Raw genomic sequence first — 19,812 nt, 5'->3', positions numbered from 1 at the left:
AAAGTGTTGGTCAAACATGTGGACCGTACATTAAATGCGACATAGATGCCTACCGAACCGATCGTACCCCTCATTCTAGAGTCAACTCGTCGACTGCATTATTAGGGAAGTCATTGTCATCTCATGTACCTGTGGTATCCACTTGGTCAGTTAATCCAGTGGCTTTCTCGACCCATACACAACCCGACACCTTTGATTATGTATCCTTGATCGTGCCGGTTGACTAGTTCTACTGCATCAAGTATATACATCAAGGTAACAGAAGGGAGGTCATATCAGCATCCTCCCATGGAAATATACTGCACCCGATTCAACTTATTGACGACTAATCTGATGTAGGTTAAGAATGCCGCGATATGACTCCTAACCACCACAGCAAGTAATCCTTCTTATTTGCAAATGAAGACGCCAATCTCTCTCTCTCTCTCTCTATGGATATAACGAGGCCAGTCTCTGTCATGAAAATGCCTGATAGGTTAATCACCCAACATTGATTTACATTCTCTAATCTCTCAATCATGGCAGACGCGGTTCGTGGTGGTCCAGAATGCGCGGCGGCGCGGATGTCCAGTACTGCAGGTCAGTCGTCCGGCTGAGCTAGCAATTCAAGATGGCTGCCCTTTTATTTCTGGTCAAAGTTCGAACGCTAGCTTTGACCTTCAAGTGGCAGGCAAGTCACCTCAGATGTCGGCAACGAGATGGGAAGCGCAGAAGATAGCTATCTATATCAAGTGCCTGATGAGGAGCAATGCTTGTCCAATCACCGGGGAAATGCAATTTGGCTTGTCATGGAATAATGTCATGATGTTGCAGTCACTGGTGTTTCAAAGCAATGGCAGCCTCTTCCTCTTGTTGTTGCGCTTTGATAAAAGGAGACATGGGTCATGAAGAAGGATTTATTAGTCTGTGGCCGCTGAGAGCGAGGGAGACAATAAAAAAAAATAGCAAGACTGACAAGGTTTTGATAAGAGAAACGTTGCCAAAATGGAGTGTGAATGGGTTGACTTGGTTCTCATCTTGCAGGGCCATTCATTGCATGTGCGAGACGATAGATTTAGGATAGATGACAGAGGAAAGGGACTGAGTTGGGCTCCGATGTCTCCCCCGCATATACTGTGAAAACCAATGCAGCTGAGATGCATGTGGAGCGGGGAGCGACTGTAGCACTTATTGGATGGTCACAATGGGGACTTATTGTCTCAAACGATGAGGATTTTTGTACTGGAATCCCACTGTACCCGAGTCATTGTCTTCCGCATACAATAGTAATTGAGGTCTCAAGGGGGAGAGTGAATAACAGAAGATGACACAGAAGCCTCCTTGATGTCGCGCGTAATCAAGCTGACACTGATGTGGGTGATGGCTGTGAAGAAAACCCAACCCTCCTTGCTCCTCTCTCAGTCTCGCTCCGCTCCTCCTCGCATTCTAAGAAGACTCATTCTTCTTGCAGTGTGTTCGTAACTCAGAGCTCAGAAAGAGCGTGCTTAGCAAAGAGAAGAGGAGATGAGAGGAACTGCGACCGCTTGCAGGCTGTGGGTATTGGCCTTCTGTTTCATCTCGCCTGACCTTCTTCTTGCCGCATTTGGGTCCAAGCCTCCTAGAATTCACCCAAATGAAAGTAAGCAAGCAGATCGTTTGCATTTTCTTTATACCCCCACTTATCTCTGTTCTTAAAAGAGGGATTTTTCCCCCCTCCCTTTCTTTCCTTTTGTTTTTCTTGGCAATGGCAGAGAGTTCTCTTAAGCGTATTGCAGCGATGCTGAAGATAAATTGGGACTTCGACGTGGATCCGTGCAGCCGCAAGGGCAACTGGAATGTCCAGGGAGAGAAGGGATTCGAGAGCAGCGTCGGTTGCGATTGCTCCTTCAACAACAACTCCCTGTGCCGCGTCTTTAACATGTAATCTCGTGAAGCTTTCTTTATCCTCTTTCTTGGTCGCTTCGGTTCTCGGAATGTTCTTCTTGAATGGGAGCTGTTAGCATGTAATCTTGGGAATGATCTTCGTCTCCTCAGTTCTTGGGATCATCTTCTTGTGGAGCTTTTCCTTTACCTCTTTCTCGGTGGCTGTAGTTCTTGGAATGATCCTCTTTTGTTGATGCAGCTCGCTGAAATCCCAGAATCTTTCGGGTGCGCTGCCGAAAGAGTTTGGAAGTCTTCTCTACCTAAAGCAATTGTAAGCAGATAGATTTCTCTTCCAATTAAGAAGGATATTAGATTTGTTTACGTTTGTGATGATTGTTCTGATCCCAGGGACCTGAGTCGTAATGTTCTCAATGGCACTGTTCCCGACGAATGGGAGAAGATGCGGCTGCAAGGCCTGTGAGTCTCTCGTTTAGTTCACATGATTACTTAGCACGAGTAGCCCTAAGAATGCCATTCTTTAGAATACATGATCATACGAAATGCAGGTCTTTAATGGGGAATCGGTTGTCTGGCCCTTTTCCAATAGTCCTCACAAAGATCACCAACTTGACTAATTTGTACGCTTCTCATACACAATATTCTCCCTTGCTCTAGTTGTCAATTTTATTTGGTTAGGAAATTGGTGGTGGATGCCAATAGAAATGTTTTGCAGGAGCATCGAGGGGAACCACTTCCATGGGCCTCTGCCTCAGGAGCTTGGGAACCTTGTTCACTTGGAGAAACTGTGAGTGAGCTTTCTCAGTCTTCTTTGTTATTTTCTTTATCCGAATAAGAAAACCAAAGAAGGTAATGGCAATTAACTTGTTTCTTGTTGATAAACTTTCCTCTCAAGTGTTGTATCTTCCAATAACTTCAATGGACAACTGCCCAGAGCACTTGCCAAGTTGACAAACTTGACCGATCTGTGAGTTTAATTTTCTTTTATATTTCTTGATTTCATCACATCAGGAAAAATTTATGGCATGCATATATGTTGAATTCTATTTTTCTGTTCTTAAACATGTATTTCCTACAAATAGGAGGATCTCCAGCAACAATTTCTCAGGCAAAATACCTGATTTTATAAAGAATTTGAAGAAGTTGGAAAAGCTGTAAGAAACATCCCCCTTCTATTTGTTAAAAAAACCTATTGCATTTATTATTACTGTGCTTGAGTCTCAATCAATTTAACCATCCATGTAGGCACATTCAGGGATGCTTTTTGGAGGGGCCCATCCCTTCTGGTATTTCAAATTTAATGAGCCTTATTGATCTGTAAGTTGAGTTTAACACATGCATCTGGTTTACTCTTGTTTTGTGCTTCCAATTAGGGCTAATTAAACTTTTCTTTTGTTGATAATTAGGAGGATCAGTGATCTAAGAGGAAATATATCCACATTCCCTGAGTTGGTTGGAATGAAATCCTTGAGAACTTTGTGAGCATGTCATCTCATAGAAGTTCTTTTTTACTCTGTAAGTGGTTCATGATGGATATGAAGTACTTTTGTGTTGCATGTGTAGGACACTAAGGAATTGCTCCATTCATGGAAAAATGCCGTCTTATATTGGTGACATGAAGCTGAAGAACATGTAAGTTATTTGCTTGTTAAACTTTTTGAGAAACTTATGTTTCTGTTGCTATCTAACATTAAAGCACTGATGGTATTGTTCCGGATCATCACTAACAGTTGCAAGCACCAGTTGATGTATAGGAAAATCAATATCTCAGTTCCTAATCAATAGAGGAAGCCACATAAGATGGATTCCGTTGCTCAAAAAACTTTAATATGCTTTATGGTAATTTTGGCCAACGACTATGTTTTGGTTGCTTTAGCTATGCCCTTCAGCATGGACCAGGTTCAGTTACATGAGATTTAGCTGTTGACCCTTTTATAATTAGGGTTCCCTTTGTCGTACAGGGATATTTAGTTTATAGTAATGCATTATCTTCATCTTTGCCCATGGACACGAGCTTATCAGCTAAATCAAGAATTTTTTATGTTCTGTGTTCCACTTCCTTCTACTTATGTGTTTATAGTAATGCATTATTTCATATACTTATGTGTTTAATATTTCATTTGTAAGAAAAAGAATCAAAATATATAAAAATATGACATATGTACCTTCTATATTGATGGATATGCATAGAATATTTCTGGTTTAATGCCATATGAGGCTAAGTACCTTCTACAATGCTGGATATTCATAAACTTTTTATGAATGCTTTCGGTTCATAATCATCATGTATATGACATAGACATCTTTCCATTCTCAAGATAGAGTTTTACACAAACTACTGTCCATGCCTTTTCAATGCAGAGATCTCAGCTTCAACAGATTAACTGGTGGGATCCCAGGTTCCTTTGCCAAATTGCAAAAAGTGGATTTCCTGTATGTTGTATTCTTTTCTGTTGAAAGTTCTAATTATACTTTACCTTGTAGTTACTGGTTATTGATTAATTTCCTGATGCTCGTAAGCCTAGTCTGTTACTGATAAGCCTTAATATCATTGTCTCGCAGATATCTAACTGGGAACATGCTTACAGGGAATATCCCTGGATGGATCCTGAATAGAAACAAGAATGCGTATGTATTTTAGCAACCAAAATATTTACCATTGAAGTGCATAGACATGCAATATACTCATGTTAATCTATTGAACAATGAAGCATTGATACCGATGCTGCATTTTGATAGGACATGATGTTGATAAGTGGTGTTGATACTGCAAAAGAATAATCTGTTAAGTATATGTATGGTAAATGCTATTGGCAATTGAGGAAGTTTGTCCTATTCACCTGGAAAAAGGCTTCCCTCTGTAGTTTGACCTTTCAAAATAAAGGTAACAAGAACCTGAAAACAAACAAAATAAAGGTAAAAGAAAATCACTATTAAATTTTTATTAGACATAACACTATGCTTGATGTAGATGACATTCGATAACATTAAAACAACATATTAATCTTGTTGATCATTAAAACATGTTAATTCAAGACTAAAAAAGGTCGTCCAAGAAGTAGGTCAACTTATCTTGTTGGCTAAAAGGTTTAAGACAATGCAACAGGAAAACAGTTGGCCGAAAGAGTTCAGGTAAAAAGCGAAGATAACTATGTTTGTGATTATCAAGTACCCTTGATTTGCAGGTAACATTTGAACTTTTAAGACTTGAACTAAATATGAACTTTTAAAAACTACTGAAACAGTATTTTTCATGATGAATACTGAATAATTACTATGATCCAATCATAGGTTAGGTGTACCAGTGTATGACAAACCAATTCTGACTGGTATAACTGAGACAAGGGCAATGCCTACAGGCACGACACAGAACTGTACCATGCTACAGAGGCATAGGCATAGCTCCTGTATTGTGAAATGATGACCATGATAACCATTGGCTAGGAATCCTAAACTTTGTAGATATCTAACAAGTAACAATCTTCATAGTGGAACATAAATTTTGCAATCTTAGGTTTACAAAATTGGTTTACCTTTCCTAGCTTTGTTTGTGACACTTGGTTTACTGATAATGAAAGAGAGCAGAAATGTTGTGATTATTTTGAGGGTAAAAACATTTACCATCAATGATGACGTTGAGTCCAGTTACCAGTGCTTCTGTGGATCATTTCACCACACTGAAATTGATCATAAATTTTATTTGATAATCTGGTCAATGTCTTTACATATTGAATTCCATACATGCAGAGACATCTCTTACAATAACTTCACATTTGGAGGCTCGGGCCCTGTGCAATGTATTCAAGGGAGTGTGTTAGTCTATTAACTTCTAATGTTCCTTGCATCCAATCCTCTTGTTTTTATTTGTTAAAAATTTTTTTGACATATTCTTTTGTTCTTTCCAGCAACATGGTGGAGGGCTACTCACAGTCTATTGATAGCATGTAAGATTCTTCTAATGCTTGTGAAAGTTGACTTTACTTGGATGAATCAGCTGATGCATTCAACTAGCACCATTACCATAGTACTCTTGTACTAACTTTCATGTCTTATGCTGAATTTCTTTATTATTAACCAAATTTTATTTCATCTCTTATAGCTATCTTACACAACTATCTTCCCCATGCAGGAATACCATTCAGTCATGCCTAAAAAGGAATTTTCCCTGCAGTTCATCCGATAAAAAGTGTTAGCAAATCAACTTTGATTTTACCAAACTCATAATTGATTACTTTTTCCTGCTTCCTTGAATTTTATTAGTTGCATATATATTGATCTTCATGCATCTTGTAGATATTAAACAAGAAACTAAACTTATGTGTCCTAGCTTTTGCTGGTTCTTGTTTCTGTTTTCATCTCATAAATGGAAGCAGGGTGGAGTTATCTACCATCATTCAAGAAAATGAACAAAAGATAGGCAGTTTATATCTTAAACCTATCATTTGCTAGCAATCAAGGTTCATAATTTCGTGTTACTGCTACTGTACTGATGCACTGAGCATCGATATATTAGTACATATCGAGTTTCGAAAAAAGCCTAAGAAGGACTTAAAAAAACAAAATTACAGAACTTGGTACAGAGCCTTATCGGTCTATGCACCAGTATCTTGTCAGACTAGTAATTATCACCTGTGCTACCATATTGGGTAGCATTGCAAACCTTACTAGGAAAATCTGATCTTTCTTTTTTTCCTTTTTTTTGTTAAGCTGAAAGTTAATTTGGAAATATTGCTTATGCATATTCAATATTTCAATGTTTCATCATGTACTGGTACCAATGAAAAGAAGTGACTTCTGCATAGCACTGCATTTGTCTTTTTTTTTTGTGTGTTTGTTTGTCTAAAGGAGAGGTGAGATGAACATTCAAACAATACAAAGAGAGATAATAATGTTGTTACTAACTGACCAAGAAAGGTCCTTTAGTAGAGTAATCAAACAGAAAATAGTCTTAATGAGATGTTATCTTAATGGCATTCTTACATGTAATTTGTGCTTAATCACCAAAATTTTTTAATGTATTTTATATGGACTTCTTGTTGAATTATTACTCACCAGTTATTGCTTTCTTTGCCATATTGAGTAGGAGCTGCCTAACCTTTAAATACTTAAACTCTTTCGAGAAATTTTTTTCTTTCTGTATTTCTTAATTTTTTTTTATAATTCTTAAGTTGAATTTATCTTTTTAATACTATTTGAGTCATATGATGAGAACCATTGTAAGATTTTGTTGAAGCATGCAGCTTTGTGAATATGCATAAAAAAGTGCCGTTCACCGTAAGTTATCTACAGAACAGTCTTTCACTAATTAATTACAGTGCATGGCAAGTTAAGATGGTCAACAGAGAAAAGTATAGTTTTCTTATGTCAAGTCAGTACCATATATAATATATATTCAGGAAGTTCAGTGATGGGCACCTCAAGTGTCATTTGAACTTAATAATCATTTACAATCAAAATAAACTAATGCTCCTATCTAATTTTGGCAGCACATATGTCGATAGCTTAATCCTAAGCATTTTAATGAAAGATGGTGCATTAGCCTTCCCTGGAACATGCTTATTAAAGAAGAATCACAGATATCTCTGCCAGTTTGCAGCTGATGTGCCAGGCACCATCCTTGGCATGCTACACACCAGCATACACCTGTCTGAGGTGATGATAACTTCAAAGAATTGCATCAGTGGAACAAACAGACACAGACCTCAACAGCAATGCTTGCTTATCACATATTTACTTAGTACAACTTATCCAGTATTGGGACCCAATTAAATGTTGCAAACCATGAGTGGACAAAGCACAGGGAGTGCTAAAAGCAAATAAAATTTCAAATGTGTCTCAAGTAGATGCCAACAATTCCTAGAGCTAGGCTTGCTGTTTAAAAACATATGAAAAGAATTTAATAATTTTGTGTTGTTGCTAGGATGAACACTTTTTGCAGATTGATCGTGTAGCAATAGTTGGAATGTAGTTTTGTCTAGAAACTCGTCACTATTCTCATCTCTTAAATGACTTGATAAAATCTTTCAACAGATCAATACTCGTTGCATATTAATTGTGGAGGTAAAGAAATAAACATCAATGGAACCAAGTATGAAGCAGATACAGAAGGAAGAGGTGCCTCGATGTTGTATTTAGGTTCAAACTGGGCATTCAGTAGCACTGGGAACTTCATGGACAATGATGTTGATGCTGACAATTATATTGCTTCAAATATTTCTGAACTCTTCATGCCCAATTCAGAACTGTACACAAGAGCACGCCTTTCTCCTCTATCACTTACTTATTATGGCCTCTGTATGATGGAAGGAAGTTATATGGTAAAACTTCACTTTGCAGAAACAGTTTTCACACATGACAATACATTTAGAAGCCTTGGAAAGCGTTTATTTAATGTGTTTATTCAGGTAATTTAACTATAAGTAAATTTTATTTCATCCTACTTCTGGTGCATCAGACGAATGAAACTAAAGTATACTTACTGCAGGAGGAGTTGGTATTAGAGGATTTCAATATCGAAGATGCAGCTGGTGAATCAGGAGAACCCATTATTAAGACATTCAACGCATCTGTCACTGATCATACATTAAAGATCCAATTTTATTGGGCTGGAAGGGGAACAACAGGAATCCCAAGTAGAGGAGTTTATGGTCCTCTGATATCAGCTATCTCAGTGACACCTAGTATGATCTAGTCTTTAATGGTTTGCTTATTACTGTTCATGTTAACATATGTGAAGTTGGAGCCAAAATGATTGGATTTGACACATGGTGACCTTGCCCCCATTTTCATGTTTGTCTACTGTGGCATAATTTTTTTATGCAGAATCCTGTTATGGAACTAGAACAATCATAGTTTTAACATTACCTAATTCAAGGTCAGATGGCTAATAGTTGTTTATTTCAAAATTATTTTGTTCTTTACTCCAGAGATTAATGCACACATCAGATGCATAGATCTAATTGCATCTTAGTTTTCTACTTTCCACATTAGGCAATATCATAAGAAGCTAATTATAGTTACTGGATACTTTAATTTTTTCTTGATGGCATGTTCTATTTCAACATATTTATACACACTTCAATAATTTCTTTTTAATCATTATACATGTAATGCTGTTACCTATTTTCTCAAGTTGCATCATTTTTATCTTCAGATTTCACACCTCCTCCAGATGTTGAATCTTCTAGTGATAAAAGGATGCATATTATAATCAGCCTTGGGGTTTCCATTTTGGTGGTTTTCCTTGTTCTATTGGCTCTTGGAATTTGGAGGAAGAGGCAGCGAAACTCCATGCACCAAGGTATTAAAGGCTAAACTATGGACTGTTATTATATCTGCTCAGTATAAATGCAGCACCTGGTTGTATTCATCTCTGTAAACTCTTTCTTTTACTACCTGAATATGATCATAATGTATGTATGTATGGTCTGATTCTACATATTCTTCTGATTTATAATTGGATTCTTTTCAGAATGCTCCATCTGGTCTTCATGTGTCAAATAATTGCATTAATGCAGAAATGATTTGTTTCTTGCTTTTAAATGTAACAAACTAGGTTTCGAAAATTTTCTTGGAATGATAATGCTCTGAATTTTCATGCTTATAATAGTCAAATTTTTGTAGAAGAATATTGGACTGCGGTTGTAACTAGTTTTGTTTCTGTAAGAAAACTAAACAAACACGGTTTGACCTGGGAGGCTGAGACAAAAAAAAAAGAAGCATATGACCACTTTATCTCAACTTCTTTATACTTGGCTTGAAGTTAACTCATCAAATACAGAAGACACAAAGTTCCTTTTTCGGCAATATAAGGAAATTCCAAGAGAGGAGTCAGCAAGAAAATGAATCTACAAATGTCATAGTGCATGAAGATTTATTTAGAAATATATTATTTATAATTCTCACATTGTCTATCTTTGTCTTCTTTCTTTTTCTTCTCTTCAAATTTACCATTTCTGTAGTCATAACCTTATAGTACCTGCTGACTACTGTATTGCAGTGGTCTTTTTCATATGTGATGTACAGGAACTCATTTCCATTGTAGTCATATGTTTTACCAATGTTTAAATATGTCCATAGATCTTATTAGAAGCATATTACTTACAACTCCCTCATTGTCCAGCCGTCTTCTTTCTTTTTCTCCTCTTCCTAATTTGTCAAATCTGTAACCATCACCATATAATACTCACCACCTTGACTATAGAGGAGTACTACATCACTGTGGTCTTTTTCATATATTTCTTGCACTATGGGGCTTAATTATCATACTGAAGAAAAATGCTAAGTTCCAAATCAAGTAACATGATGAACTAACAGATTCCTTCTCTAGATTATATCTTTTGATTTTAAGACATCAGGTTCATCATGTCTAATAGGTGAAGAGTGACATGTAGGAGACAACACCACCACATGACGGCACGCGGCCAATGGTCCAACAGACCAACTGCCAAAGAACATAGGGATCACACGTGGCTGACAGGTGGCGGTTGGATCGCACCACATGTACTCACCACAGAGTGATACGTGACCAAACGGTCGATAGTTCGAACCCGTGATTGACGCGGCCAGCCTATGTGGGCATCAAGTTCAATAAACATCATGACATATCTCTATCTGAAAACACATGTTCCCCTCTTGCTACCGATGATTTCGGGCATAACCGTCCTCAGAGTCACTTATAAAAAGGGCCCCCAGACATGCTCCCACAAACACTGCACTTCAGTATTAGTCGACAAATCCGATTGGACCAAACCCAAGAACTGACTTAATCGTTGGAGGGGTATTTGTCGGGAATACCCCCGACCTAGTTTTGCAGATTCGAAACTCTACGAATAGTGACATGGAGTGAGATTGGCTTGGAACAGACATTGGTTGGATCTGAATCACTATCCTAGCTTCTACAACCAAAATCTACACTAATAGATTGGCACTAGAAGGAGGGTCGCCAAAATATCTCTGAGAAACTTTGCATGTCCATCCAGTCTGAATCCCAAAGAGCACAACAGATCGAACAGGCCAACGGGCCAAACGAACAAGGAGGTTTGAGTTTGACCTTGCCAAGTGTCTTGTTGCTAAACCCACCAAACTCAATACTCCCAGGGCAGATTCAATCTGGGCCCTCAGTCGGACCCGCTCCTCCCACTTTCCAATTATTTGTTCCTCTACTCTTCTGTTGATTATTCCAAGATTCGATGACTAATCCACCACCATTTACCCAACTTCCATTGTCATCAGACCAGACTGTAACCATTTCACTTTAGTATTAGTCAACCAATCCAACTGGACCGAATCCAAGAACTGACTTGATTATCTAAGGGCCATTTGTCGAGAACACCCCCGACCTAGTTTTGGATGTTTGATGCTTTGCGAATGGTGACCTAGAGTGAGACTGACTTGGAAGGGGCCTCGGTTAGATCCAAATCATTATCCCAGCCTGGACAACCAAAATATGCACTAACAATGTCAAATAATTTTGTCTTGAAGACTCATGACTCCTTTTATATTAAGCTTTAGATAGAAGATGGCTAAAACAAAGACCAAAATCCATTTTATGGATCTGATGACAACAAAGAGATACAGAAATTATTTAGATTACAATTATAGGAAAGTTAAATGTTTATATATTGTATTTGTGTTAACAGTGATTTAAAAAGCGTTAGGCGCCAAGGTCCAAAAAAGCCTGAGGCGCTAGGCGCTCACTCGAGCGAAGTGAGGCGCTAAAATATAAAAATATATAATATAATTAATAAATATAATTATTTAAAATTTTAAATAAAAATATGCTATTAAATTAAGAAAATCTAAAGTACAAAATCACAATGTCACATTAATAAAAAGTCTCAAAATTCAAAACAATAAAATTTTATATTAAAGTCATTCATCATAATCAATATTATCGTCATTTTCACACAAATCATCTTCATTGAATTCGTCCTCTTCCTCTTGTCCTTCCTCTTCATCAAAATATGTTTCATTCTCTATGTCTTCAATAATAGCATGAGCCGAGCTTAATGCTTTTGCACTCATTTTTCTCTTTGTCATATGTCTTGTATATGTTTATAATTCTCCAACACTTGAAGCTCTTGCCACATCTCCCCATGTCAATCTATCATCTTCAAATACAAGCTCGTCTTCGGCATCTTGCAAGTTGGCACCCATTTCTCCCACTAACCAATTATCAATATCTTGCAATGAGATTGGATTAATTTTATTTTGTAAATCATGACAAGCCTTCAAAGCTTAATTATACTATATGTAAACAAGATCGTATAATCGTTGATGTTCCAATCGATTTCTTCTCTTTAAGTGAATTTGTCATGTCATATAATTTAAAAATATATTAATATATCTATCTAAATTAATTAATTAATTAAAATAAAAATATTTAGTGATCCTTACATGCTCAAAGACACTCCAGTTTCGCTCACAACTCGAAGCACTACAGGTTAAACTAAGTATTTTGGTAATAAATTACTGTAAGTTCGAGGTGAAATTTTTAAATAGACTCCATCATTCAGTTGCAAAATTTATATTATTATTAACAATAACATAGTAACATACTATAGATGAAATTAATTATATCAAATTATTAATATATGGAGACGTAGTTGTCTTGGATTGAACAACCATTGGATTCCAAAAAGACCTTCGGCATTTTTGTATAAAGATAATTCACGAATAATCTTATCTTGCACCTCAAGGCTTGGAACTAATCTCGCAACGTACTGATATAACACATTCAAAACTTCTGCATTAAACCCAACATATTTAATCTTATAAAAGAATTCAGGGTTCAAATAATATCCTGCTGCATGTAAAGGACGATGAAGTTGACAATTCCATCTTTCATCAATGATTGTAAAAATTTTCTCATATTTTTCTTCATTTTCATTAAAGGACCTTTTAATCGTCTTCTTTGCTTTATCTATAGCCTTATAAATATATCCCATTGTAGGCTTATTTTCATCATCCACCAATTGAAGGACTCGAACAAGAGGGCCCATTACTTTTAATATAAAAACTACATGATTCCAAAAGGATAACATTAAGATGATATCAGTAGCCCTCTTGCTTTTTGCTTCTTTTACCCATTTGCTTGTCACCCATTTCTCAGAGGTAAACATGTTTCTCAAATTATGTTTTTGACGATGCACGTTTTGTAATGTCAAGAATGAACTAGCAAATCGGGTGACACTATATCTTACTAATTCTTTGTTCCTTGTGAATTCTTTCATCATATTCAAAGCCCCAATATAATTATAAAGAAATCAAACAACAAAAATTATCCTTTCTATGATTTTCTTTATGTCTAAGATCTTTCAAATATCCTCTAACATTAAATCAATACAATGTGCTGCACATGGAGTTCAATATAAGTGTTGTCTTTTTGTTTCAAACAATTTACCTGAGACAAAGGATAATATAAATGATAAGACTTAAGAGTTTAACACATTTAATTGAAGATAAACTAATTCAAAAATTAAAAAAATTCAAAAGATGGATATTACCAGCTAATACATAGTTGCTTCCATTGTCGGTTATGATTTGAACGATATTTTGTTCTCCAATTTCTTCCACGAACTTATCAAGTAAATCATATATCTTGTCTCCAGATTTTACAAAAGATGAAGCATCTATTGACTTCACAAACATAATCCCTAAAGAACGGTTAACCATAAAATTAATTACACTCCTGCGCCTCTTATCATTCTAAACATCTGACATAATAGAGCAAATATGTGTTGCCTATGATTCTTTATGACCATTTAGTAAGTCATTTGTATAATTCAACTCTTTTTGTAATAATGAAACTCGTATCTCATAATAACTTGGAGGTTTTAATCCTGCACCATATCTTCCAATAGCTTCAATCATTTCCTTAAAACTATCTAAACGAGTTGTACTAAGGGGAAGACCAGTCTGATAGAAGAAGCAAGCAATGTGCTGAATTGTTCTTCATCTTATTTCTTTATCATAAGCATCACTTATATTTGTTTGTCTAAATTTTGAGTCTCCTATTTGCCCTTGTTACTTTTGTGATCCTTGAAGCATATATAGATCCATCGGTCCTTTTTTATCCTTCTTAATACTCATAACTTCTTTTCTTTTTTTGTCGTATACTTGGGTTAATACTCATAGAATAATCTTCTTCTTCATCCCTGAGATGTTTAACATTGTCTTCTGGTAAATTCCCGTAAGATTCATTCTTTTGCGTCTTCTTTTCATTCATATAACTCAACAATTTTTCTTTTACCTCAGGTGGACACTTTTTGCAAGCTGTTGCATTCTTGAAATTTCCTACTAAATGTTGTTTTGCATGAAAAATACCACCTCTAGTAGTCTTATCGCAGAACATGCGAGTCACTGCATTAGGATCTTTCGGATCCTTTAGATAATTATACTTTCATACAAGATCTTTTTTTGATGCCATTAGAGACTCTATTGAGTTGCTCTGTACACTTGTCATTTATCCTGAAACCTAACAATAATTTCAAATAAATAAAAATTAACAGTATTAAAATCAAAATAATATATTATTAATCTAATAAATATAAATATTGTTACTAGTATACAGTTAACAGTATACTGTATATTGTTAACATTATACTATTGAAAGAGAAGAGAAGAGTGTAATGGAAGACCGAGGGTGCTGATTGAGAAAAGCGGGAGCAGCAACAGCGAACGACGACAGTGGCAGTGGCAGCTGTAGCAGCGAGCAGCGGGAGCGGCGACAATGGCAGTGGCAGCGATAGCAGCGAGCAGCAACAGTGACAGCAGGAGCAGTAAGAGACGACAGTGGCAGCGGCAGCAGCGAGCAGCGGGAGCGGTGAGCGGAGACAATGGCAACGGTAGCAGCGAGCAGCGGTAGCGGGAGCGACGAGCGGCGACAGTGGCAGCAGTAGCAGCAGCAAGAGCGGCGAGCGATGACAGTGGTAGCGGGAGTGGCAGCGTGAACGACGAGCAGGGTTAGGGTTGGGGAAGTCGCGCTGATATCGGTGCTTTAGTTGGTTCAATTGAACAAACTAAAGCACCAGAGACCAAACCAGACCTAAAACGCTAGTTCGGTCGTCTGGTTTAGCCTAGGCACTCGCCCGAAGCGCCCGACACCTGGGCTCGGGCGAGCGCCCAAGCGACGCCTCTTTGAAGCGCGCCGCCTGGAAATGAAGCGAGGCGCTCGGGCCTCGCCCGAGCGCTTAGGCGAGCGCCCGACCGCCTATTGAAATCATTGTGTTAGGTTTACATAATCCACTAAAATTCTTTTAACCTATTACCAGATTTTTCAATTGATTTTCATCCTGGTAGATGTCTATGTTAGTTGAGTAGAGCATACGATTGAATTTGCTGAAAGTTTCTTGCCATTTTTTGTTGGCAATTGCACCTACATACTTATTTTTTATAGTATGGTTTCTTGCAGATTTTATATATTTTGCTTCAAAACAATTTAATTTAATTGCTACCTTATTATGGAACATGTCCGCACTAGGATATGTGCCAAAAATATAGAAAAAAAACCAAATTTCTTGGTTGCCTTGAATTGAAGATAGGCTAATTTTTATGCATTAAAGGTGTAAAATATGGTCTTTCTATGTGATAAGTTATAGAATTCTTTTCTTTCTCCTTAATAGTCAGCTGCAACCAATTGGTACCTAAAGCTGATGGAACTTCTTTTTATTCTACTTTCTGAATAGAACTTAGAGGTCTTGATCTGCAAACTGGATCTTTTACCTTACGACAAATTAAAGCAGCAACAAAGAATTTTGATCCTGCAAACAAGATCGGAGAAGGTGGTTTTGGTTCAGTTTACAAGGTAATATTGACATCTTATTGTCACATTAGCTTATTCAATAACTTGCAGCTGATTACTGTAAGCTCAATTCTCAAACTGCTTTCTCTCTGTATTATTGTCTTCTCAAATGTTAGGGTCTACTATCAGATGGTACAGTAATTGCTGTCAAGCAGCTTTCATCTAGATCCAAGCAAGGAAATCGTGAGTTCATCAATGAAATAGGCATGATTTCTGCCTTGCAACACCCAAATCTTGTGAAGCTTTATGGATGTTGTACTGAAGGCAACCAACTATTGTTGATATACGAGTATATGGAGAATAACTGTCTAGCCCGTGCTCTATTTGGTATGTATACTTATCAAATCAGCTACTCTTTCGTAACTTTGTTATAGGTTTGAGAATATTTGGTTTAAGGCAAATAATTACCAAAAACTGTCTAGGCAAAGATGCAAGACACAAACTGAAATTGGATTGGCCAACAAGACACAAGATCTGTCTTGGCATAGCTAGAGGACTGGCTTATCTTCATGAGGAGTCCAGACTGAGAATTGTCCACCGAGACATCAAAGCTAGTAATGTATTGCTTGATAGGGACCTCGATGCCAAAATTTCTGATTTTGGTCTTGCTAAGCTTAGTGAAGAGGACTGCAGTCACATCAGTACTCGAATAGCTGGAACAATGTAAGTGTTCTTTTTTTTTTCTCTTCATCTGCTTTCTTTAAACAACCTGGGCTATTACTAGCCATACCAAAGTATGAGATGATAAATCTACACCCTGAAGTGGCTCCATGGTGACATAGTTGTTTATTCTCCAGCTGAGAAACTGCTGATGTATTTGCATACTTATAAAGCAATTAAATACTTAGCAGCAATTAAATGCTTAGCATGGAGAACAAGAGATAATCCAGGTCTTGACATTTTCCAGATCAACACTGATTTAAATTCTTTTTTCAAGGCATACACAATTGCAGTCTTGGCAGATACCAGAAAATGTCTTTAATCAGTTGACTCTACAGATTGGTTATAAAAAAAAAGACATTAACAGACAGCAGCTCATGTCAAATATTTATCCTCATATTTTTGTGATATTTCTAACAATTGCCAAAATCTTTGTGTTTGCTCTGATATAGCAAAACTCATTAAATTGTTGAATTTATTTGATGAATGCTGTCTAATGAATGTCAGTCTGCGATAAAAAGCTCATGAGGATCTTCTCCTTGAAGAACATCTGGCTTTGTCAAAGATCTAGGAAAACAACTAGATAGCTTAGGCAGTTCAAGTTTTCATCCAAAAAGTTGATGACCTTTGTCTTGACATATAGGAATCAGCAATTTGCTTCTGCAAAAATGCATGCTTTCCTACATCATTCAGCAAAAGCTGCTGTACATCACGCGTCTTTGGATGTATAGTAATTTGCCTTTGTTCCATTATGTGTTCTTATTCTTTGATGAAAATATGTTGACAACATCCTTGGCAATGTGATTATTCTGTACCGACCAACTCATGCATGAGTTGTATCATGCTGAATGGTAATACAAATCCATCCACAGACCGCTATAAGATATAGCAACAAATGCCCTCGAAGTAATGTAATCTTACAGCTGACTCCTAACAATTTTGATGATTGCAGAGGTTATATGGCTCCTGAATATGCAATGAGAGGTTATTTGACTGATAAAGCAGATGTATACAGTTTTGGTGTAGTTGCTTTGGAAATTGTGAGTGGAAAAAGCAACACAAATTACAGGCCAAAGGATGAGTTTGTTTATCTTCTTGACTGGGTAACTTCCACGAATTTATTTAATTCTGATCGAGTTTTGTCTTATAAATTATCAATAAGCTGAGAGCCATTTGAGATTCTGCAACATTTTTCCTGATATTACTGAACATTTGATCTGACACAAGAACGAAATGTTCATTTGGTTTGATAATATCGATCTAACTTTCATGATTTTGTTTACTTCTATGGTATGCCAGGCATGTGTTCTTCATGAGAGAGGCACCCTGTTGGAACTGGTCGATCCAGATCTTGGATCGGTCTACTCCGAGGAAGAGGCGAAACTGATGTTGAATGTGGCACTGTTGTGCACTAACTCATCACCCTCACTTCGACCAACCATGTCAAAAGTGGTGAGTTTACTCGAAGGACGGGCTTCCCTTCAACCGTTCCTCTCAAATGTCAGCACATCAACCAACAGTTTGAGCTCAAAGAGAGCAGGGAGAAATTTTTGGCAGAATCTGAGCGGAAGTCGAAGCCAATCAGCCCATGCTTCTGGTGAGGATTATTCTGAGTTAGACCCAGAGGATGATGTGAGCCTGCAACTTTTAGTAGATGCCGTTCGCATCTCTTGAATGAACATGTTTTCAGGTATGGTATCCGAAGTCATAACATTGCCTCAATGAGTATTCTCCATCTCATGTACATCTCAAGTATATCGTGCTAATGTTTAGAAACCAATGTCGGATGAGTGATGATAAAGTCATCTGATAAGTGTATTTGAATGAAATGACTTGTCAAATGCAATAAGTTATTTGATATCCCAGTTAAGGTTTTTTTTTTTTTTTTTTTCCTTTTTTTTATAGTTCTTTTTTTGGGATTAAGAGCAATAAGTTCTGATCTTTTGAGTTTGTTGAGCTTTTTTAGGTGTCTTGAAAAAAAAAAATATCACAAGGATTAAAATTTTGTGTCCCTTTTTTAGGTCTTTCCCATTGTTGGAAAGCAACTTTTCATTTTACATTCTTTCCATAAAAAAAAAAAAATTTAAGAGATCACTCCTTTAAACCGGTTTTGTCTTATCAACATTCTTTAAGGAGTTTTAAGTATGTAGGTTCTTGTTAGATCGCCCACTTTTCATCAATGTAACCCTTTTTTGCGTTACTATTATGCCTAAAACAAGTGCTAAGAAATTATGGGCATACTTGTGTTGTTGTATCATTCATTATCTTGTGGCTTCTCATGATATCTTAACTCCTCTCATGCTAAAATAAGGTCTTCGGTTGGATAATCTAAATTTTATAATTTTATAATTCTCTTTGGTAATACAAGAATTATGAATTCTAAAACTACTTATGTTTTTAATGAACAATAAAACGATGAACTTCTCTAAAGCTCATTTTTGCTTGTGAGAATCCTGATGCAATCAATGAATGAAGTTCATTGCCATAAATGATGTGAGCTAAGAAAGAAAAAAAAAATGATGTGTGAGCTTTACAATATAATTATCAGTCTCTTGCTTTATAGGAGATGTATTGATCAAAGAAAGGATGATGAAATAAGTAAAGAATATTAAGTATCAAGCAAAAAGTCAAAAAAAAAAAAAAAGGAATGCTAGAGAAGACCTATGCTTGTGTTAGAAGGATTTTAGTCAAAAGTGAGGAAAAGTCAATGCAATAATGGTCAACCAAGGAATAAAACAAGTAACAGGTGCTATTGTACCCTATTCTACTAAATGAGTAAGTGGAGTAAGATGGTAAAAATGATGGACACACGATGGCATAGGGACGATCAAACAAACCTATGAAACACTTGCTCATATGGAAGTCAAATTTTGCTCTTTCATCTAAAACACTACTTGAATCCTAAAAGTACATGGTAGGAAGGAGGAAAAGTCAAAGCTAGTTTGGATCATTTATAAACGTTTAAAGTCCATCATAGTGTCCCTTAAATATTTGACCAATTGTTTGTACGTGACAACAAGAAATGTTCATCGTTTCAATTTTTTTAGCTAACAATCTCTCATTTTAGGGGTCAATCTTTTGGGTAGTGCACGATGGAGACAAATTTAGGCGAGTCACCTCCCTGCATAATAGTCTATGTGAGATTTCATGCCATGCAAAAGTGCTTTGTCGAACTCGTCTTCACTAAGACAAAGATAGCAAACACCAATCCAATTCATTTAAAAGCCTCGATATCTTTGCGTTCTTACTTGAAATCGATCGAGATAATAGATCTGACAAAACCAATTCCCGCGGAGCATAGGCCGAGCACTCACTGCGAAAACAAGGAGCTGTAGCGCTAGCACGCAACCCACGAAGCTTCAACCCTGTTGGACGAATGGTCCCTATCCGCCCTGTGCAGGATTTCACACTCGACCGCAGAAATGCCTGTCCCCGATGCTGAAATATGATTCTTCCTGGGCCGATTCTGTCCTTTTCGCCAACCCTGC

General features: G+C 36.9%; 1 protein-coding gene across 2 annotated transcripts; it reads left to right on the top strand.

Moving 5' to 3' along the window:
* The first annotated feature begins 894 nt into the window (after positions 1-894).
* On the top strand, positions 895-18,189 carry LOC135610047 (probable LRR receptor-like serine/threonine-protein kinase At1g07650). 2 transcript variants are annotated; one of them, XM_065104001.1, is made up of 25 exons: positions 895-1,352; positions 1,451-1,618; positions 1,731-1,899; positions 2,102-2,173; positions 2,251-2,319; positions 2,409-2,480; positions 2,576-2,647; positions 2,756-2,827; positions 2,943-3,014; positions 3,106-3,177; positions 3,267-3,338; positions 3,424-3,492; positions 4,222-4,293; positions 4,423-4,488; positions 5,608-5,673; positions 5,766-5,804; positions 5,990-6,048; positions 7,891-8,264; positions 8,345-8,540; positions 9,014-9,160; positions 15,549-15,667; positions 15,781-15,991; positions 16,087-16,327; positions 17,277-17,427; positions 17,624-18,189. In XM_065104001.1, the coding sequence occupies exons 2-25, from the start codon at positions 1,504-1,506 to the stop codon at positions 17,996-17,998; spliced, it is 3,042 nt and encodes a 1,013-aa protein (XP_064960073.1). In that variant the 5' UTR covers positions 895-1,352; positions 1,451-1,503; the 3' UTR covers positions 17,999-18,189. The 2 variants fall into 2 exon arrangements, with proteins under 2 accessions (XP_064960073.1, XP_064960072.1); XM_065104000.1 differs by lacking the exon at positions 895-1,352 and having other exon boundaries at positions 1,359-1,618.
* Positions 18,190-19,812: the final 1,623 nt, after the last annotated feature.

The sequence above is a fragment of the Musa acuminata genome, chromosome BXJ2-4 (assembly GCF_036884655.1).
Source record: "Musa acuminata AAA Group cultivar baxijiao chromosome BXJ2-4, Cavendish_Baxijiao_AAA, whole genome shotgun sequence".
Lineage (NCBI taxonomy): Eukaryota > Viridiplantae > Streptophyta > Magnoliopsida > Zingiberales > Musaceae > Musa > Musa acuminata.
This window is presented reverse-complemented; position numbering and strand designations above follow the sequence as displayed.